The sequence below is a fragment of the Leptosomus discolor genome, chromosome 1 (assembly GCF_034619465.1).
Source record: "Leptosomus discolor isolate bLepDis1 chromosome 1, bLepDis1.hap2, whole genome shotgun sequence".
In the NCBI taxonomy this organism is placed as follows: Eukaryota; Metazoa; Chordata; class Aves; order Leptosomiformes; family Leptosomidae; genus Leptosomus; species Leptosomus discolor.
The window spans coordinates 165,964,035-165,986,752 of record NC_141391.1 but is presented as its reverse complement, the minus strand read 5'-3'; the positions used below and the strand labels follow the sequence as shown (position 1 = coordinate 165,986,752).

The 22,718-nt window shown below is 39.4% G+C and overlaps 1 protein-coding gene across 2 annotated transcripts in view; it reads left to right on the top strand.

Annotated features, from left to right (window-relative positions):
* ANO4 (anoctamin 4) overlaps positions 1-22,718 on the top strand; it is a 224,136-nt gene that overhangs the window by 171,897 nt on the left and 29,521 nt on the right. For both annotated transcript variants that reach the window (XM_086470602.1, XM_086470594.1), the window contains exons 12-17: positions 1,854-1,909; positions 2,422-2,543; positions 8,999-9,133; positions 9,894-9,990; positions 10,504-10,564; positions 17,088-17,170. In XM_086470602.1, coding sequence (XP_086326728.1) covers positions 1,854-1,909; positions 2,422-2,543; positions 8,999-9,133; positions 9,894-9,990; positions 10,504-10,564; positions 17,088-17,170 — 554 coding nt within the window. The remainder of the gene's footprint in view (positions 1-1,853; positions 1,910-2,421; positions 2,544-8,998; positions 9,134-9,893; positions 9,991-10,503; positions 10,565-17,087; positions 17,171-22,718) is intronic.

Here is a 22,718-nt window from a genome sequence, read left to right as displayed (position 1 = left end):
GTTTTGATCTGTTTACATCTCACCCACTGCTGTTGTAGGGGCTTTGCCTGGAAGACCTGATAATTTCCCTGTAATATCAGACTGCTTTCACAGGCACATGTGTCACCACATGGGATTTATCACCTCTGCAAGGAAAGAGACACTTAAGCAAGAAATATATGCAGATTAAGGACCTTGGAGAAGCAGATAGACTCATGCAGAGAATCTTTTACTCCTTCATAAATATGTATTTGGAAGGATGACAAGATTTGTGCTGCTATACATCTCAGCCTGCAGGGCTTCTCCCCAGTTACCTGTCCATCCCTAAGGGAGACTGAAGGTTGTGTATCTGTAGCTGCTGTAAGTCAAAAGGGAGTTCACCAATGACATCCTCAGTGCAAAGGATGCCATGCATAACTGTGGCATCCCTTTCAAGTAGTGTATGGAATGGATCATTGGAGTGGCACATTTGGAGATCCAGAAGAGCAGGAAGTCACAGAGGAGGGCTGGAGTACAAAACAGTGGCCCTCTTCTGTCTTGCAATACCGAGTACGTACCACTTGTGTACTACACAGGAGACTGAGGCATCACAAACGGAGAGACAATCCCCATAAAACTCTGCAGCCTATTTAATTTCCCAGCTCTTTAAACCCTGTCCTTCCTCAAGAGGTGGAGAAACATAGCAGAGCTACACTTGTTTATTCTTCAGCTCCTAGGATGAGGGCAGCAATAGCTCTGAGAAATGACAGTGAGCAGAGGGAAGAAAGGGAAGAATTCATGCAGTGCATGCAGCCATTGCATTTAGCATACACACTTGCAGTCCCTGCCTGCCTCAAGATCCCAAGCTCCCTCACATATCTACTTGTGTCATACCTACCATGAACACAACCTTGCACTGATCACCGGGCAAAGCAAAGCCCAGCTCAGCTGTACAAGTTTTACTTTTCTGCCAGAGACTTTTGAGGAAAGCATATTCTGCCAAGCAGATACTAATGCAATCACTGAAAGTGCTATTTATGTCGAATAAATACTTCTCATTGGAGTACTCCTGCTATCATTTCCCTGTGAATTAGGAAAGGAATCAAGATTCTTTGCCCCTTGGTCAATGGGGTTCAAATGCCTTCAGGCTGTTGGTGCCAGTATTTAGTTTTGTGTTGTGTGATAGTTGTTCAGTCATATTTTAGTAACTTTCCAAGTAAAACTGCCTACTTCTCAGCAATCATCATTAGTTCTCTCGAGGTTCTCATTAAAGAGGGACCCTGGCTGAGTGGGTTGTATGATTGCTTTTTTGCGCAAATAGCAATCATTTTTGTTCAGGTTCAAGTATATCTTCTGGTCTTGTACTACTGCAGCCTGTCTTGTTCCTGTTCTATCTGGTAGTCCAGTAGATTTTGTAAGACATAAACTGAACATATTTTACAATGTTGTTATCATATGGAAGTTAAGAGTTCCAGCTGTTTTACTGGCCTGCAGTTCAAAACTGTAAAGATCTCCCCTGAAGTTTTCAGCTCCCAAGAAATAACAGCTTTCATCTAAATAGCTTCCTTAGACCATAATTTATAGGGTCAAACTTCAAACCTGGTGTGAGGTCCCTGATTTCACTGAAGTTACACTAAAGATGGATTCGGCAAATGAATCTTTAAACCTCCAGCATAATTAATGATAGATTATGATTAATATTTGAACAAGTCTTTGCTTGTATTATATCTTACTTCATCAAAATCTATAAAAGATAAATTTTTCTACATGTATCATTTACTGTCAATGGGCTTCAAACTTCATTTAGCCAGATTATTATGCAAATGTCTTTTGCTTTTTACTCTAGCAGTTTTTCTGGTCCTATTGGTAAATAATTGGATACTTTTGATTCTTAGGTCTGAATCGATTGCTCAGTAATGGCTCCTATGAAGCTGCATTTCCTCTTCATGAGGTATTTTTCTCATTTTTTTGTTCTTTTTGAACAGACATTTCCCACAAAATGAATTCTTAATTGTGTAAACATTTATCCTCAGTCTTATTAATGTTATTACTCTCTCTTGCACACTGTGTCTCCCTCTGACATCCCTCTCATTAGTAATGCTTTTTTCTTGGAAAAAATGCTTTTTTTTTTCCTGCAAAAAGAGATGAGTAAGGAGAGTTGTTCTGGATCTGTTCTGTAAAAAGTATTTGGGTTTTCAAAGGGGCAAAACATGCTGTGGTTTTCTCTTTGAGATTCTCCAGTTTATAGTCTTTGACTTGAACATTGTTTATCACGAATTTCTTGGGAAGAATATTCTCAATTCTTACTGAAGTCAGAGGAAATTGTCCTTTTAATGTCATATTTAGCTTTCGGTGCACAAGTATGAAGTTTGCATAAATTGTGTTATACATACCACTACTGAGACAGATTTCTTAGATATTCTTTTTTGCTGCTGTTCATTAATGTCCAGATTTGTATTTTAGGGAAGTTACAGAAGTAAGAATTCAATAAGAACACATGGGGCAGAAAACCACAGACACCTGCTCTATGAGTGCTGGGCTTCCTGGGGAGTGTGGTATAAATACCAACCACTGGACCTCGTGAGGTAAGACTTTCCTTCTTTTAGTATGTCATATTATAGGTGCTTGAGTACAGGTTATCTCTCTTCTTACAAAACCATGAAAAGCTCAATTCATTTATGTGTTTTTTAAAATCTGACTCTGGGATCATTGGAATCTATTTCATTCATAGTGCCACTACATTCAAAGAAGTATCTATAAAGGAGCTTGTAGGTGTAGCTGGAAGCGAAGAAAGTTTCCTTCTAGAGTTTCCTGACACCGTAACTTCTAATGACGGGTTTGCAGAATACTTAAGAGAGAACAAAAAAAAACCAAACAAAAAAAAGAAACAAAAAAAAAGGAAAAGTGAAATCTGTGGAGACTGCGTAGACTTGATTGCATGTCTATCCACTGGAGGAGTTCTTCTTCCTCCTCAGAGCATGGCTTTGGTGAAAAATAGGCTCTCATCGACTAGATCACTTTTTTTTAAAAAAAAAACAACCACAGAAGGAGCCCTGGTTGAAGTTCAATGATACTTACAAATGGTACGGAGCAGACCTTACAGTCACTGAGTGTGCTACTGTTTTCTGCAGCACTAGTGGTAGATGGGTGGAAGTCTCTCCTGTACCATCTTCCTTAAACTCAGCCCAGCCCCATCACCACTTCCGGATTTGTATTCATCCTGGACGTAGCCAGCAAAGAGGAAACACTGAGAAAGATGAGACACGACTCCAAGTTCTTATAGCCCTTTTAAATAATGTTTTCAAATAGGCTTGTATGTGCTAATAGAAGATTACATATTTTTTATGCATTTATAGAGAGCCAGAGCCCTTACTGATCATGTTGGCAGAACTATTCTTGGACATTAATGGATTTTTTCTACTTGAAGAGAGCAATATGAAGCTACAAGGGCCTATTAATAAAGTCTTAAGATGTATTGGGATCACTGAAGGCATTGACACATTGGCCATTGGGAAGGGTCAGACAGAGCATGCAATCAGTCCAACGTATTAATTTCCCTTTTATAGGTCCTGTAACTAATAGAAACCTTTGCTTTTATCGATTCTCAAAATTGTTTCAGATTTGTAGGGGCTGGCCCTGGGGACAGACAGTATTATTGATTAGGTCCATGTAAAACCTATCTATTTCATAAAACAAGAGGTATATAATTTCCATGGAGAAAAAGTTCACAGGGAAATACAATAAAAAAATTTTAATGAGTCATGTGAATTTTAAAATGCTTTAGAAAACAAAGTAACGTATTTGTACCTCATAATTTAATCCCGAAAGCTTAATTTTTTTTTTTAATACACTGGCCTGAACAGAAATACGGAATTTTTTTCGAATTACACTATGGAAATTGATGATTTATGGAGGAGCCAACAGTTACTGAAGTTTTTTATTTTTAATTTCCCAGTTTACAGTAAGATATTAATGTCACAGTATAAACAACTTATCTCTATAATATTTTTTTATCATTTCTCCATGTGGTCAAGGCTGCCATTCTTCAACATTTCTTGTTTGTGAAAGTGCTGTTGAGACAATATCTGGGGTTTGGTTTAATTTGCTTTATGAATATGGACCATCAGACACCTGGAAGGTTTTTTAAGTATGAGAGCAAATGGTAACAGAATGAGCAAGGTTAGACACACAATTGTTCTGGACCTTGGTGGCAGCCTTTTTGAGTAGCCTGGGTTTGATGTTTAAGATTTTTAAGGTGTTTTAGCTTTTCATCAGACAGTGACATCCACAGATTTCTCCACAGCTACTTTACAAAAGAAAAAATGCAATCAAAATTGCTAGCAGACAACCTAGCTGAGGTCATGGGTCTCCTGTGGTGGTTCAGAGTAGGTGTTTACCAAAAGAGGAGTGAGCGGCAGGGGAAGCTGTGAGGCTCCCTGAGCATTCATAGCAGCATGAGTCTCGTAACCTTTGAGCTCAGCAGGGTTGAAAGCTGCAGCCCAGCCCAGCCTTCCATTTGCTGCCTGGACTGCACCCACGGCTGCAATGAATTCGCTGAAGGATGTGTGACAGGAAAGGGGAGGGAATGCCTTTTTCTTCTTGTTTCACAGATGCTAGATGATACCTCACATTTCCTCAGCTCCTGCCAAATCTTTCCTGTCTACTGCCACTCTCAGCAGCTCACGTGTCTAGTGAGCTGGAGATTTTTCCTTGAAGAGCTGACACCACCAGCACGGCCTGTTGTTCATTTCACTCGGAAGTATCTCAGCATGCATACTTCAAACAGAAGTTTTTTAGTATCAGTTCTGCAGCAGTAGCAACTTTTTTTTTTTTCCCATACCAATAGCTATGTGCTTGAAGGGAGTAGTGTTGCCATTTGTACAAAAGGAGCAGATGGATATTAATTCTTCCACAGACGTCTGGCCAGAACTTACTGCTGCTAGCTGACATTCCCCTTTACAATATGATGTAGAAAAGCTAAGGAGTAAATTAAATGTAGATAATATAATTGTCTCCTTAATAGATGTGATATTTCCACCTTAAAGTCAAGTTGTCACAATGGTAAGCAAAATCTTCATACTTGGATGCTGTTTTACTTTTTCCTTAGCTGTTAAAATGAGGGCTTACATCTCCGGTGCTGTCAATTTGGTGCCTCCCAGTTTTCATTTAATCTCATCAGATGGCTTTTATGGAGATACTACTCACTAGAAATGAATGAGAAAAAGTCATTTGAGGGGAATTGCATGACTCTGCTTTCGCTCTGCTTTGAAACACATGGCAGTATGAAGGCGCAGACTTGGCACAATTGTGAAGGCACTCTTATTAATCAACAGATGTGGTACCATGTTTTTAGTTACACTTCTTTAGTTACACTGGAATTTAGTATCCATAGTTGCTTTATAAGAATAATTTAAGACCCTTAGAACTGATAGCAACTGAAAAAAGGCAGGATATACTGTATTTGTATGCTCTGGGACCACGTATTTCCACCAATGGAAACTGTTGCAGAGATTCCTGGGGCTTTGGATCACCTCCTTCACACTTCTGTGCATAGCTACCTCCCTCTGGCTTGTGCACAAATTGCTCCTGCTGCTGCTTGTGGAAGTTATTTACAAGACAAAAAGGGAAGGAAAAGATTGTATTTATAAAGTGATTGTAAAGTTACCCAAATGAACCTGAAAGCAAAAGTAATGCCTGAGTAATTTGCATTTTACTCCATATTTACATTAAATAACTTGATTGCAAGCTAACTCTCTTTCAATCTCCTGTCCAGCCTTCCTCCCCACTCCATTGCTCCTGACATATCACGAGAGCTCCATGTGTCAAAAACACCTGTTGGAAAGCTCTAGCTCCCTCAAAATTTGTCTCTGTAATGTAAAAAGTTCTTTGTAGGACTTCAATTTGACCTGTGGAAGGGTTAATGAAGATAGATAGGTTCTTGGATTGAGTCCAAACTCATCCATATTCTGGCCCCAAGACTTCCTTCTAGAGATTGTGAAAGCAAAAGATGATATAATGAAGGTCATTAGATATGGAAGAATCCAGTATCACCTTTTGGGGGTCTGAAATCAGACTTTGTAGCTTAGCATTTTTCAAAAATGAGCCTTATTGATAAATATTGAGATTTAAATCTTGGCTCAGTTAAGTCAGTGATAGTTCATTGGAATGGGGTAAGGGGAGAGACAGTTCACCATCAAGGTAGGTGATATTGGAGGTCTAGCATACACACTAAGATAAAATTGAGAAGATGAAATTATTTTTTTATTATTATTCTAATGGTACAGCATATATGAGAATAAGAGAGACTGACTATTCTATTAGGTGCTTGCGGGTTTTCTATGTCACTGCTTTTTAGGTTAGTTGTGGAGGAAATTTTCTATGTGAGAACCATCAAAGACACAAAAACATCCGAAAAATTAATAAGTTAGCAAAGTTAAAAAAAATGCAAATGTTATCAACACTGGAAAATTTCACAGAGGCCTTCAATGAGCAGCGTGACAACAGGCGAAATTTAGGTATGAGTAATGCACAGTGTTGTGCCCTAGAAAAAAAATCGCTGGAATTCTTCATGCACATTACCAAGTTCTGGCTAAAGTGCCAGCATGCAGGTAAGAGAATTGCCATCGCTGTGACAGCTATATGAAATTTCTGGTTTATATATAGTGACAGAGAAGAAATAAAGCGCTTGTTCTTATTTGGTGCAACTTGAAGGGAAAGAGTGGCAAAGGTATCTCTAAATCATCTTCATCTCCTGAGGTTCATGATGATCCAGGCTATCCCAATTATGGATTGGAATGAATGCGGAACTGCTCTGAATATGGCACCTAGGAAGGTGTCCAAAGACCTTGTTACTGCCATAGTTTGTTTCTATAGCATTCAGCCTAGTGGCGTCTGAGCTGAAACTTAGAGAAAAAATATGCTAACTATCGGGCCAGAAGAAATGAAATATTAACTTGACCCTGATGCAAATTATGGTAGTACAGCCTGTGGAACAGCTGTGAAGCAAAGGGCGATAGTGGAAGATAGAGGCTGTTTGTCCATATTTAAACCAATACGTGTCAAAGTAATGTCCAACATCCTGCACTTATTTTAAAACCAGGCTCACAAATGGCCTCAGATGCCTTTCCCTTAAACTGCAGAGATTTGAGTTGTTCCCCATTGTGTCCAGTCTTCTTTATGCACACACTGGACCTCACTTGGTTCTTCGTCTAGGATGAAGCTGTTTGATCTCTAAATCAAAAAGGAATACTATGATCTGCACTGTTAGATGGAAAGGCTCAAGAGGATATGAAGTTTGTCATCGGTGTTTGTTGTCTAAGGAGGTGGAACAAGGAAGCATTCATCCTTGAATACAGGGAATGAAATAAAAAAATAAATCTTGATGAATGTTAGGTTTACTTCACTACTTTGAACTATGTACATGGAGAAAAATAGGTCATATATATTCAGTGGAAGTAAGCTCAAAATGTGAGCTTGCCTTTTCAGTGGAGCAGGCACAGCTTGACATCCTAGGTGTCAGGAAAATAATTAGGCTGAAGGGTTCACTAACACTCAGTCAGGTCTCAAAAAGCAGTTTCCAGTGTGTGTTTTTACAACTAGACCTGCTGTCTTTGTCAGAACTGAGCATGTTATCATTAGCTTACCACCTCTTTAGCCTGTCTTTGCTGAGTGACAGAAGAATAAAAACAAAATGACAATATTTGGCTTCTCACACAGAGCTGGTAAACTCAGATGATAATAATGAGTGTAGGTCAGTACCATTCAGCAGAGCATGAGCTCAGCCCAGATGGATATTGCTCACACTGGAAATTTTTTATATCTGTTTGAAAACGGATGATTTTGTCCATTCCAGTCCAAGTGTTTCCTTCTCCACTGCATCCAGCCTTAGAGCCCATCATGGGTCTTTTCCTCCTCACTGCGAAAGTTTGACCAAAGCTGTTTTCTGGTAGCATAAAGGAACCAGCAGTGCTGGCTCACTTCATCCTTTGTCTCTGGACAGATCAGAAGTTGCACCATCGGCATAAAAACAGATTTTCATCAGCAGCTGTTCTCAAATTCAGTTGATATACCAGTTTAAGTTGTCTGCAAAGTCTCTGAAGTGCAAGAATATCATCTTGCCTCATTCTTTAAAACTAATCTTGCAGATAATCTCCTAAAATCTTCATTGTAATCATGATAATTGCATATTGATTTGTAAAGCATCCTAATCTAACCATCAGCCTACTGTGCGCAAGACCGTCAAACACAGGACAATGCATGAGCCTGCTCCTATGCTGATGAGTTCAGCAGGGTTTTTCTGTGCTTGATGTATTCTTTAACACATAAATAAAGGTTTGGGAGGAGGAAAAATGCTAATGAATATGTAGCAAATAGGAGCTTCCTGGCCTCTTTGCTGTTAGTTATTAAGCAATATAACTAACAAATTAGGATTAATTCAGACTACTTTCCTCAAATCAGTGCAAGATGATACATAGATATTTGTTGGACCTCAGTTTCACTTTACTATCTACCTGTGGTAGAATCATGAGAGTTTTCTGGGAACTGAGCTAAGAGAAGAAATAATCAAATGAAAATAAACTGGATTGGAAAATAACCTCTAGTTAATCAATATCTTAGAAATAGTTTGGCCCCAGATAATTTTTACTGTTTTACCAGTTTTAGGGATGGAACTGATTTCAATGCAATTATTCGGGAAGTACAGTTAGACAGTCAAAAGGCAAAGCAAGCCATCAATTTCCCAAATACAAACAACTAGTTTTTTTAAATTAACTCAGTGTTTCCTTTCTGTTGTCTCCACTCATCTCACTGTAAACTGTGGCTATTGAATTTTTAAATTAATTTTTAAAGTTCATTTATGAGGCAGGTCCCTCAGTGCGGATTTAGAAGCCTAGTTGCAGGCTTTTTCCTCAGGAAATTCTGACTCTGTTCTCTAATCTACTCTCAAGATATGATAGAAATATTTATTTTCTATTAACAAACAAGAATAAATACATTTATTCTAATTAGCAGGTAACTTTTGCTGTGTTGTGTTTTACAACAGACGGTACTTTGGTGAGAAAATTGGGCTGTACTTTGCCTGGTTAGGCTGGTACACGGGGATGCTCTTCCCAGCTGCCTTCATTGGATTGTTTGTCTTTTTGTATGGAGTCACCACTTTGAACCACTGCCAAGTCAGGTAATGTGGGCATTTCTACAAGGAAATTACAGCTGTGGGTTATTATGAATAATTTAAGAGATCTTCGTATGAATTGTTAATTATTTTATTTTGAACTATTGAATGAATACTCAGGAAAAGACTGTGCTTGGTTCTCATAACGTACCCAGTATTGAGCTCCCCTTGTTTTGTGCTCCTGAATTGGGATGGTAGGCAATGTTTCTTACCGAGCTCCAGTTGCTGAGGGTGCTGGCAACTCAGCATGAAGTAGGGAAAAAGTAGGTCTCCTTCATCACCGTTGTAACAGGCCAGCAGAAGAGTGGGGAATTTTCACTCTCTTCAATGCCTTTCCCAAAGATCTACCACAGGGAGGCATTCTTCAGATGAAGAACCCCCTGAAACTTCTGCTGAGTGCTGCATCTCTATGTTCTTGCACACTTAAGACAAGTCACAAGAATAAGTCAAACTTAACTTTATCTTCAGTCATCATCACCCTCCTCCTACTGAAGATCACTTCTGACCCAAGGAGAAGCTGGAAATGGTAAACAGATACTCTAGTCTGGCCCTGAAGAACTGTTCTCTGCAGTTACGACTGTCAACTCTGAAGTCTTAAACAGTCAACAAATATTAATTATACACATGCAGTTATGAACATCTTGTCTTCAGTTACAGAATCAATATTGTTCAATAAGTAACTGAATATTAGTGAAAATTACCAATCCATTTTAAGACTGATTGTTGTGGATCAAACTATTAATTTTTATCTTTTCTGTTTTTCCAGTAAAGAAGTCTGCCAAGCTACAGATATCATAATGTGTCCTATATGTGATAAATACTGTCCCTTCATGAGGTTGTCAGACAGCTGTGTTTATGCCAAGGTATGCTTTAAACTATGCAAATAGAAATGCTTTCCTGGTAAAAGCATTAATTTTGGCTTTTGCATTTGTCTTTAATGAGCTAAAGGAAAGGACAAGTCAAGTTCAGTCAATAATAACATTCATTGTCTTTTACCAAGACTTAGTTTGGGTTATAAAATACTTGAATGCAATTCACACTTAGAGATTCAGTAGTCCCAGAAGTCGTGTCCTAGATGCATGTGCTACACTGTCCTTGGCATCAACTTTTATCTTATGATCTATCCTTTGTATGTGGGTCCATAAAACGAATGTTTCAGGTCTGAAATGATGCTCACACCTGGTGTTGGCAGGGGTCGGTCCCAGGACAGGCTGGCAAATAGTTCTGCCAACTGCAGGTGCATTTCATACGTCAAGGGAAGAATCCTCAGGACTGTCAGGCCAGCTGCACTCATGATCACATTGATTTTATTAGGTGAAAATAAAGAAGAAAGCCTTATTATCACAAATTGATCACACTATTAACATATCCCTCAGGTGACCCACCTTTTTGACAATGGAGCTACTGTCTTTTTTGCTGTTTTCATGGCGGTGTGGGGTAAGTTTTTGTTTTGATATTAAGTAATTGCACAATCTTTCTTAAAGAACATGGTGCGACACAGGCCTTTGTAATTCCCAGCAAACTTTTTTTTCAGACGCCTTATTTCTGCAAAAGGAAGATGGAAGTGGTTGAAATTAGGTTTTTATGTGATAATAATTGTAATTAAAATAAAAACATGAATACATTATGTACTGCCTGTGTAGACAGTTATATTCAGGGAGGGATTTGTAGTTGTTTTCCAATCTGTTGGCACTGAGGCCCTTTCTCTGTTACTGTTCAGGGCTTCTCTCAGCTTAGGGCAGCTCAATTTAGTATCTGCACTCAAAGGAATTAATGTATTGTTTTTCCCACCTTGCAGAAAGGAAGTAAAGCTTAAATACATGTAAGCTGGTTGTAATTAAATCAAAACTCTGATGAAAAAAATGTAAGATTTAGTTGAATGATGAATTGATCTGAGAGTGGCCCAACTGTTGCCATGGAGGCTGAACTTTGCCCATAGGACAGTTCTATTTCTGGCTCAACTATTTTTCCTACTGTGGCCTTGTAGGCAGAATTAAAGGCAAGAGGAAACAATAATTTCTGGCAGCACAAAAAGTCTTTCAAACATGCCCTGAGCATGCCCAGGCTTTTAGCTGCTACCATGCCATTCTGAGAAAAGGTTAACACCTTTAGAAAATGGCTCAATGAGGTCCCTCAAAAATTGCATCTATCTCATACCTCCAGGTGCTTGAACTATCCTGCTTTAGCTATTGTTCTCCTGTTCTTACTCACACATCTCCAACTGCTTTGGAAAGGTGTCCAAGTAATTCTTATAATCTCCATTTTAAACCACAAATCACTTTACTGATCCACAAGAGATATCCAGGAGGCAACACGAGAGCCATCAGGATGACATAGATTAGCCTACTGGTCTGTCCCAGTTACTTCCTCCAAAACTAATGAACTAATTTATATCATATGCCAATCAAGCCTATTCATGCCATTTCATTAACATTGACAGTATTGAAGTATCACAAATTACACTAAGATTGTACAGATTTTGTTTCTCCTTGTTATTTCAGCTTTGTTTTAGAGCTACACCAGAGCTGAGAATCACCAAAAATTTCTAAGTCTTAAATATTTTTTTAGAAATTTACTCAGCTTTTCCAACCTCTTTCTCTATGTGCTCAGTGAAGTCGAGAATTTCCAATACAGTTTAGAGGCAAGGTCTTCCATCTCAGCTAGGAAAATTGGTGCGTTAACATTGTTGAATATTTATGTCACTGTTCTTAACTGCTGATGAGCGTGTCTTCCGAGTGCAGATTTTTGCACCAGCGCTTGTGTTCCTTCTTAACAGTAACACTTCTTTCAGGAAACAGCAGTGCTCACAGCATTGCACCTGTGTCTTAGCACTGCCCAGAACCAGGGCTGTAGGAAAAGCAGCTCTAGATAAGAGTCCCTCACTTAGTTAACCATGCCTGGTCCTGCATCATAGTTGCTGCCTGGGAGAAGGCTGGTCAGGCTGAGCATGCATGCCTACAAAATGTTGTAGGTCCTCTCTCTTTCCTGTCCCTTGTTTACCAGAGGTGTACCTCACTTTGGTTAGCCTCTCCTTCCTCCCTCTCCTTCAGCACCACTGTCAGACTCCCAGATCTAATTCCCTCTGGGGATACCTCCACATCAGTGTGCTAGGACTAGAAAATGCACTGCGCATCCATGCATCTCCAGCACATAAGCCCACAGAGAGATAAGAAAAAATAAAATAAGTGCTGCCCTCTGGATGACTTGGCCAGTGGAAAAGAAACTATAGGACAGTGGCTGGGGTGAGAGCTTTCCCCACCACTTCTGTTGGCTTACACTGCGCTTGTGAACTTACCACCAAGAGGGGTGTAGGAGCAGCAACAGGAGGGAGGTTGTGAGTGTAGGGTAATGATTTGGGGGATGGTGTGAACCTATGGCTCCACCCAAACTGTAGTTTCTTAAATAAGGCTTTGCTGAGACAACAGTGAGATCGTGGAGATATTCTCCATACAGTTAAGGCTAAAGCAGCATTAGAACAGGGAAAGACGCTCTTCCTAGGCATTTTCTGATATCATATTTATGAGTTGGCTTACTGCCCAACTTAAATGGATTTTCAGTCTGCAGTAGGCCTATGGGCAGCTGCAAACATTACCATCATCTCAGTAAATCATTGGGAAAGAGAAGAAACAATGATAGCAGTTTGATTGTGGAAATGTTTTTTCTGTCAGCATGAAACAACTGGCAAGTGCATGACAAATTGGCTGTGAAAAGTTCAGCCTTCTAGATGATCCAGTTTGACAGACACTAGCATATAAAATAATGATGGCAGTGCTTTTAAAAACACAGAATGAAAGCAAAAAAAAGGCAGCTAGAATAGTATTACCTCTTTAGCCTGATCTTAGTCACTGTCTTATTATCTAAAGTACCTTCTTCACTGTCTTTAGATCTAGTAGTGAACTCCCACCTTGAGGGAGAAGCCTGAGCTTTTGCTTGGGTTTTTCAAAACCAGGCATGGTCAGGTTGGGCTTCCCATGCAGAGGTGATCTGTATTGTGGTTTCCTTCTTTTACTCTAAAGACATCTTTAATTGATGGACAGAGTTGCTCACTTTTTAAATAGAAATAAAATGCTTTTCCAAATGATGAGCAAACTGGGCTAGAGAGAGGAATTACCATGACAAATATCAATATGGACTGCTTGACTTGTGGAGCAGCAATGAGCCTGGCTGTAAGCACAGGGACTCATCTTCTATGACGTTTCATTATGGGATAAGTGGGTCCCATCAAAGTAAGGCTGGAATTGTCAAATACACCAGGACATCTCGGAATAGAAACACGTTTTTCTTCAAATATACGTTGACCCATAACCTCACTTATTGTATTTCTGCCTGGTTTAAGAAAAGATCTATATAAGAAGTAAAAATAATTGATATAACAGGAAGAAAATATGATACTGAGATATACCCAGAAGACATAAGACTTAAGACAGCTTTCATTTTAAACTGATGTAGCACAGGACAAAAAATAGTCTCCCTTTGGTACACTGAAGGAATTCACTGGTAGTTTGTACAAGCTTTTCTGTATTGGAGTTTCTGTTGAAAGGAAAAACCCTTTCAAAAGGGTGGAAGCTCTAAACCTCTGTGGTTTATAGGAAAGAGTAAGTCCCTACAATCACTAAGACTTCTTTTTATTTGTGAACAGATTGTTGTTGATGCTCACTGAGATGTTGTCATCTCAGAAGCTGGAAAATAATTTTTCCTTTTGAGAATTTCTATTCTTGATGCTATTTTCCAGATGTTCAAAACTTTCAAAAAGAGAGGAGCAATAGCATTTTTTGTGTTTCTGTGCTAGAGGGAAACACCTACACTTTACCCTCTTTATGTGTGCCCTGAGCTATGTGGAGCTTGATGAAAAGGTAGGTCCCATTTCTAGGAAAAACTCCTCTCTTTTTGCTGTCTGAACTGGATTCTTACCAAAGACAGATAATGAGAGAAAGATGTTTATTCTAAATAAATGTTGACATTTAAAGTGCAGAAAAAAGTAATTCTCAGAAAAAGATCTAAGTAAATTTGATAACCAGTTGACTCCCAGGATGTTGCTGTAAAGCCAGATGGAATTGTAGCTTTTGCTTTTCCACTTGAAGCACTGGGGAAAGGTAGTGCAAAGATATCACTGTCTATACGTTTCAAGCTCAGTAGAGAAGTTCTGTAACTGCCCAACAGCAGAGTCCAGCTATTTATCATTTCTAACGCTTTGCTAGAGACGAGGCAGGCTGACAGTAGTTCCTCTGTCTCTGCGTTTCTTTGGGGGACTAAGGGACAGAAGAAAAGACCTTTTTGAAATTTCTTCTTGTCTTAACCTAGAAGCATGTTTCCTTTGATAAAGGAAGGAGCTTTAGAACACTTGCTGAAAGGCAAAGTTGGGAGGGCGAAAAAAGGCCTGGCGTGACAAATTTAACACTTTTTTCAAGCAATAAAAATGCCAACATAAAGCATTCTTCATAAATACATCAGTTAGTCTAAGAAAAGCTATTACTTTCCTACAAACCTTGCCTCTAGCATAAAACATTCACATTGATCTACTCTCTGAGGCTATGGAATTTAAGGAGGTTCTTCAGCAATATTACTGGTATACAGAATACATTTCAGAAGTCAGGGTGGATGTATTAAATGGTGTTCTGAAATACAATAAGAAGAGGATTTCTGAGAGAAGGTCAAGATTAAGCTAGATAAGATCACAACTTGTTTCAAAAGTATCTGAGGAAATTACGTTAAGACAGCTGTTTGTACAAGTGGATGTTGAGGATTGAGCTGTAAATTCAAGCTCTGAAACAGGGCAAGTATAGTATAGGAAAGCTAGCAAAATACCTGGGAGTTAAGGTCAACAAGAAATTCAAAATTCCAAGCAGAATTTTTGGAGAATTCTCAGCATCTGGTTTAAACATACGAGTTGGAAAATGGGAGAACAATAAATACATGTCCTGTTGAGCTGACAACGTCAGAAAAGAAGGCTAAAGTGTGATATAGATTATTAGTGATTACTTGACTAGAAAAAAAGCAGAGAAATTTGAAAATGCAGTACTTTTTAGAATACCTCAGTAGTACAGTGAATCAATCAAAGATGGTTATTTATAGCACATTTTAAAATATCTAGCAAGGGAAAAGTGCATACTGACCTGGATAGAGAGAGAAAAGTGTAGCACAGTAAAAGCTAAAACAGTGCTGTGTAGATCATCCTATTTGCTACTTAATGATTTGAAAATACCTTTCTCAAGAAGCTTCAGGAACTGCAAATACTTGCTCTAATGGGTGCTAAATAAAATAAATATAACGTGTATAGATTCCTTGCTCTAGGTGTGGGAAAAACAAGAAAGAAAATAAGTACACTTCAGCACAGACATATCTGAGAGGTTCATGCTTGTGGACTCGTACACCCACTTGATTCCTGCTCCCAGCTGCTTTTTGGAATGGAAAAAGAGCTGTAGTAATCAATCAGGCTTGTTTCTCCCAGGTCTCCAAAAAGTACAGGGCTACTTGTTTAGCCTGTACAAAATAATTCAATATGAGCTGATAGGAGAGATTCAGCTTCACCAGAAGACAAGTCAAGGAATGAACAACGTGGCAGTTCAGCAGTAGCAGAGCCTCACTAGTACTTACTAGTTTTGCTGATCTCAACCAATCATACTGCAATCATTACAAAAAGTCATAAAAACATTAGGCTTAGGAGATTGAATTGACTTTCTTTATTAGATTAAATCAAATATCTGTTTACCTGGTGTAACGTAACTCCAGCTTTCAGAAAAAGGATGACGTGGCATATGAAAATGCCTCCAAACCAAATAGCTGCCTCCTTAAACATGCTTTTGATCTTACCTTATCTGCTCACAGTGTCCATTTTCTAAACATACCTTAGCTGCATTGGCTAATACATTAAAATATAATAATTCTTACTGGCTAAAAATCCACTTTCACCAAACTGATGCCAGTACTTAGTATCATGTCACATCATTATCAATATGCTGCAGTAGGGCAGATAGTCCATTAAGGAGATGCTTTTAGGACTGGATGTGGAACATATTGCCTGGCTATTGTGACACTGGTACAGCTGATACTGTGCTAGCTCATGAACAAGGAGGTTTATGTTCTCTGTGTTTATCAGCCTGATGCTTTTCAGTGAGCAATAAAGGGAAGAGACAAACCTCACAGCGGGAGAGGAAGCCTCTCCATTGATTTGTTTTAGCTTTAGGCAGCTTCTACATTCTTATAATGAAATAAATTTAAAAAACCTGTAACCATAAACAGGCTCACTGTTAATCTGCAGAGTATAAACTTATTGTTTAATGACTGAGTGCTTCCTTGATTGTTCTTTCCATCACAAAATGGAAGCACAGTCATGTATCAGCATATTACACTATCTTGAACTCTGTCAATAAGGGCTGTACAGCACAGAATGTTTAATTGTCAAATGTTAATGCCACACCACATATACACACTCACGTAGTGTAAAAGAAATGGTCTGGATTAGAAATGTGTAAGACAAAAGTTCCCGTTTCCTCACTAGTACCTTACAGATTTGCACATGCGCTGGAATGTGCTTCATCTAGGTTCCGGTTTCTGTGTGTTGTAAATGGTTTTCAAAGAAGGAAAGTTACTGTTTTATCTACAATAGCCCCAAGAAACCTTTAGCTTCACCAGAAATCTGCTATATCTAGTAATGATGAGTCACAGGAACAATTTTATTCTTTGAGAGTCCTCCCTTGGTTGCTTAGAAATTAAACATTCTCATTTAGCACTAAATGCAATCTCTAAAGCCTCAATCATACTTGAAGCAAGTAAAGTAATCCTTAGAAAGAAATGCTTTTTGAAAGCAGTTGTGATCATCAGCATGATTTGCTGTTCAAAGGAACCCATTTATGCAAAGAAATGAAAACAACGTAACAGCTTCATTCAACAGTTCTATGATACTTGTTAACATTCTCTTGACTCAAAAACAACTTTGTACTTTTTTTTTTATTTGCTCCAGCAACTGTTTTTCTGGAGTTTTGGAAAAGAAGGCGAGCAGTAATTGCTTATGACTGGGACTTGATAGACTGGGAAGAAGAAGAGGTTTGTATGAAAAAATACACTCCTTAATCTTTAATACAGAAAGATTTGGTTAAAAATGTAAGCATGTTTTTCTTTTGGATTTATTTTCAATTCATTCTTCAAATCTTCACAAACTGGGAAATAGGCATTTTTCTCCTCAGATGTTTCCTCTGGAATGTGAAGAAACTTTCCACAGGCCAAATTGTCCTCTCTTTTTACACATTTGTAAATCTAAATTAATTCCAATATATCACCAGCTGTCATTGTGGGAGATCTCAAGAAAACAACGCACTTTGAAGAAAGCTAACAAATTTTGCTTTTGAATCTATGGAAATTCTTGACAGCCCAGGGTACCATGAATTTTGGCAAATGAGCTTTTATCTATTCTTTTAGATAGCCAGGACGAATATTGACAGAGGGAAAGCCATGTGAGGTTTGTACCAGCTCCTGAATGTTCCGGTTGTGGTAACCTAAGTATACAGTGCTGCAGAGAGACAAGGAGATGAAACAAATCAAAGGACTTAATTCATCCTCTGTTGGTAGAGGAAATCCCCTTAGGGAGGAAACTAAACTGCAAAAAGTAGCCTTAACCTGTTTCTGTGGTGGTTACAAGAAAGAAACAGCACGCTCTTGGGACTGAGAGCTGAGGTCTAAGTGGAACTAGAAGGTTTTATTATGCAGGAGAAAAGCAAGATTCAGTGGGTGTGTCAGGAAAAGTGCTCCTCGAGTGCGATTTGGACATGCAAGTGTTCACAGAGTCTGCTCTCCTTCCTCTCCAGAGACTGTCCTGAAGCTCTTGGAGGGACTGTGAGAGGCTGCTGTAGTGGTCTCAATGCAGCTAAACTTCTGTATTGCTGCCTCTGCAGAAGAATTTCTTTTTTGTTAATCTTGCCAGCAGAGAAACAGATATCTGAGTTATGGGATTTTTGTCTCCATGAGGCAATGTAGTTCAATGAGGCCATGAAATGGTACAATTGCTCATTTCCTGGTAGGTTTGGTTTTTTTTTTTTTTTTTAATTCTTAATGACCAAGAAAAAAATCCAAGACCATAAAATGAAATAACTTATACAAGTGGAAATTGATTTCTTTATAGCAACAGGAACATCATTATTTGTACACATATGCTGTTAATCCTTGGTGGTACTTCAGTAATATATTTAGAAAATACTCTAATACTGATTTAACTCTCCTGAGATTAGCAGCCTGCTCTTGCTAACACTGACGACTCACAGAGAGACCACATCGAGATAGTCCTGTATGAGTTTCAAATATTGGTCAGGACTGACCTGCAGCGATCATGTCCCCTCATGACTAGTTGCAAAAAAGCCACTGCTACTGCTGACAGCTAAGGCAAAAGATAGATGTACCAAACTGCAATTTCCAAGTCAGGATTATAGCTCAGTGTCCCCAGAATAAGGAGCCTTTAAACTAACAAAATACACAAGCCTGTACAGTATGAAGTCCTTTTTATGTTTTTTCCCAGGAAGCCTGGTCTTGCAGAATCTTCTGTGATCAGTTCATTTACAAATATTGACTTTCAGGGTAAGGTTGCCCTTAAGAGATGCTTTGCGCTTTTTTTTCTTTCTATGTAATCATACTAAGTGATTTCTGGCTGCTGTGGTAATGCCTGGAGGACTCTTCTGCTGAAGTGTGAGCACAACAGCTCTAAGCCCTTTCAGGACCACTCCTCACTCTGTTTCCCAAGTACTTTATGCACATGCCTGAACTCCACTTACAACCTTGCTGCTTCTAGTGAAAGTGCATGTCCTCTTGCAGAACCTGGAGGAAAGCATTCCCATGGAAGATTTGCTCTCTGTTTTCTAAGATTTTTTTAGAAGAGCATTACCAAACCAATGCAACTAAGCCTTTACCTGGAATAAATACTGAAAAGATAGAAGATAGGAGAGCTGCTAGATTTTTCCTCTTCCAGTCAGAAAGCCTGAAAGAGCTTCTGGTGGTTGAAACTATCCTCACAGAAATATGATGTGTTTATTTTATGATCTCTATCAAACAAAATTCTTTTTTACAAGAGCCTCGTGTATTCCATTGGTAGATTATTTCAGTTTGGCCTGTAGGATGACATAGGCATGTTGGTAATTTTCAGAGGATACCTGCTCCCCACTGATGGACAGCTGGTCTTTTATTCTCGCACCAGGCTTTTTTCAATGAGCTCTGTCAAGACCTCAGTCAGGTGCCCTGGGGCAGTGGTGAGTGTACCTGCTCCAGAGCTATTCACTGCATCTTCTTATAGTTTTATGAGTCTCTACAACAGAAGGGAGCAGTCTTTTCAGAAGCAACATGCCAGATAGTATCCTTTCCTCTCAAGTTAGAGGTTAAAGATGCCAATAGGAACTCAACTGGCTGCTTCTCAAAGATTTATGTGACCAGTCATCAGAGCATCAGTATCTCGCTGGCATTTGAGGCATCAGTTCCTCCTTTGTTCATCGTTCAGTGGGTTCCGAAGAGTGGGAGCTGATTACCTCCTGGAGGTGTCTTCTTTGAAGACGCTACAGCTGTCAGTGGCCATACCTACTGCACAACTCAAGCATGTCCTTGCTTTAAGGTCAGCTCTATGGACCACTGCCTCCTCTTCTTGAGTATGAAATGCTGGCACTTTTCCATTGGCACTGGGGGCTCTGCAGGACTTTGCCCCTGAGACAGTCACTGTTTGGAAGCAGATGTCCCAGGTAAAAAAATGTTGGGACCATTTCCCTGTTCTGTGGTTCAAAGTCCACCTCGTCTCTGCCATTGCCTTCAGCTGCAAGCAGAATGACCTGCAAACCCCAGGTTTTGCAAGGAGACTTACTTCTGGGGGTGCTATCACTGTTCCAGTGATCAAGATTCAGATTTCCAATCTTTTACAAATCCCTTTTCTTCATCCAGGCTATAGAGGACAATATATCCTTGGACTAGGAAGCATAGGACTCCTGCAAGAATTCGCCTGTTGAAGGACTCAAAACTCCTGAAAGAAAAGGATATATTTCACAAAGAAATTTAGAGTAGCCCTTCTAATGCAGAAAGATCTGGCCTAAGGCAGTGCACATTAATCCATATTTGATAGTCCAGAAATCAGTATGCTTTCTCTTGTGAGTAAAGAATTGGAGTGATCCATGTTTGAGAAGTGGAAAGGAAGGAGAACAGTCTGGTTTATGTAGATTGAAAAAGACACATCCTGTGGAGTTTGATCATGAATTGTCATTGAGATGTCAGCGAGAATTTAGTCTCCGTAAGGTGAAAATTTTACTCCTAAAAGTGCTGCTTTCTAACAAAATCACTGCTAATTAGATTTCCTCTACATTCCATTCAGTTATCACTGGACAAAATCAGCCGATTTCTTTTATTAGCTATTTCAAAGAAATCAATTAAAGAGTTCTAATTACCATTTTAAGTCACAAGCTTTTGTTAATGAAGATTGTTATTTTTATTAGCATTATCTGCCATGTCTAGCTTTTGCTATCTTTAATTTTCATTGTCAAATTGAAAAATAAGGTCTTGCTACAGAGGGAAATGTATTAATTCCTACAAACAATAGATTGGCTTTTATAAGGCTTCCTATCACTTCATTATCACTTTTCTGCTCTAAATGAAGAGACAAAGAAATGAAACAATGAGGACAGTAGGAAGGAGAATTACACTTGCAACCTTGTGAATTCCTCACCACTTTAGATGTTCACCCAAGGAAGACATGCAGCAGCCCCCTCAGTGTCCAGGTCCCCCAGCCTGGGGACATGGGCTGAATGTGTTTGGGCTCTTTCAACCCTGCATATCTGGATATCCTTTTCTTTAAATGAGGTGTGAAGTGGGAGACATGGAGAATAACTGGGTCTTGGCTGCACGTGCAACAAGAAACCAACTGCACAGGATTCCCCAAACTCCCAGCTGAAATATGGCTTCTGTTGCTATTTACAGAGTACTTTTTTCTTTTTCTTCAGTGTCACTTTCTTTGTAACATTAACCTCAGCCAGATGCAGTACTGTTCACCTCCTGCCCCAAGCTGTGCTCAGCATTGTTGTGTGTGATTAAACAGATATGAAGGTTCATGCCAGACTTCCAGTTTTGTGTGGAGATGTATCTGTAAAAACAACATTCTCATGATCTGAATTAACTGGAGATCATAGGAGATACCTAGATTCATGGACAGGTGGATATAATAAGGGCTTCCCTATAGTGTGGATTGGAAAAGATACCCAAACCTTGGCTTAGAGAGAGCTGCAGAAAAGAAAGGGTTTCTTGTATATGACTCCATAAGTCAGCTGGCAGAGCCCTTGCATGATCTACAGGGTGCAATTCTCAAATGCCCTGCTTCAATGCTATCACACTGTCCTTTTGTATGTCCCTGGGCACACAGGAATACTACTTGCATTGTTTCTCTTGCTAGATTCTGGTCTGCTCAGTAGCCTTCAGCCCTGATATGGCAGGAACAGCTTGAGCAAGGTAGAATAAGAGCCAGGGGTTACCCTGTCTCCACAGATACTTGCTTAGCCTCTGTATACAGCTAATGTAGGGCTCGTTTCCTCAAGCACATAATTAGTTACACAGACATTACAGCTCAGCATACATGGCTTTTAACTTTTTTTAATATCAAGTTACCAGGTTGCTGCTTGAATTTGGAAATTAACTGTATTGAGAAAGTGTCTTCCAAATTTGAGAGAATGGGAATGATACGTGATTTATTCTTTTTCTCCCCCAGAGGAACTTTGTAAAAAGTATGTAGGATTTTAGGATATCTTATTTTTATTCACATTTTAAATACTTGTATGAGCAGTTAACAATCACCTCTTTCAATCATTTAAGGTCCAGGTATTTACAACTTTTGGTCAGTCAAAGTTCAATTAAATGCAGCTGAAGGGTTGGAAGTGACCGAAATTGGTAAGCTGCGTTCCTGGCTGTCACAAAGAAATGCACAGCAGAGGCCTGGTGGAAAAGCTGCAGACAGTCCATAGCTGCCTCTGTGCTCCCTTGTAGCCAGCTGTACGTGGGCCAGTTCTCCAGTATGCATCACAGCATTGTAAAACTTTGTCTAATGTATATGGACTGCCACCAGCTGTGAGAGTCCGTCTTTGCAGACTAGGGCTTTCTCTCATCTCTGGCAGCATCCCCAATGTCAGACTTGTGTGAGGTGGCACAGGACACACGGCTGTTGGTGAACCTCCCAGATGGCAGGGCAGTGGGGTGCTGCCCTGCTGTGGGTAGCCCTACTGTAGCTGAAAACCGTGAGGTCTTACCTGAACTAAGGGTAAACCTTGTCTTCTGACAAGGCTGTAAACTGATGTAACCAAGTCTGTCCCCAAGAAATCCCCAGGGTTCATTTCAGAAGAGAGTTTATATGGCAAAGCAGGACTTGACATTTCTGCTCTGAAAGCTGTTCCTGCTAATAATATTGCCCAAGTTAGGAAGGAATTGAGCAATATTAGATGGCATGGGTCCTTCTTCAAATGCTGAGAAACTTCGGATGATAACGGGAATATAAGCAATTACCTAGCAAACAGCAATTGGGTTTGGAAAATGGAGGGTTGTTTTATTTTCTTTTTGTTTGTTGTAGAATCCCAGTATCAATAAGATAATACCA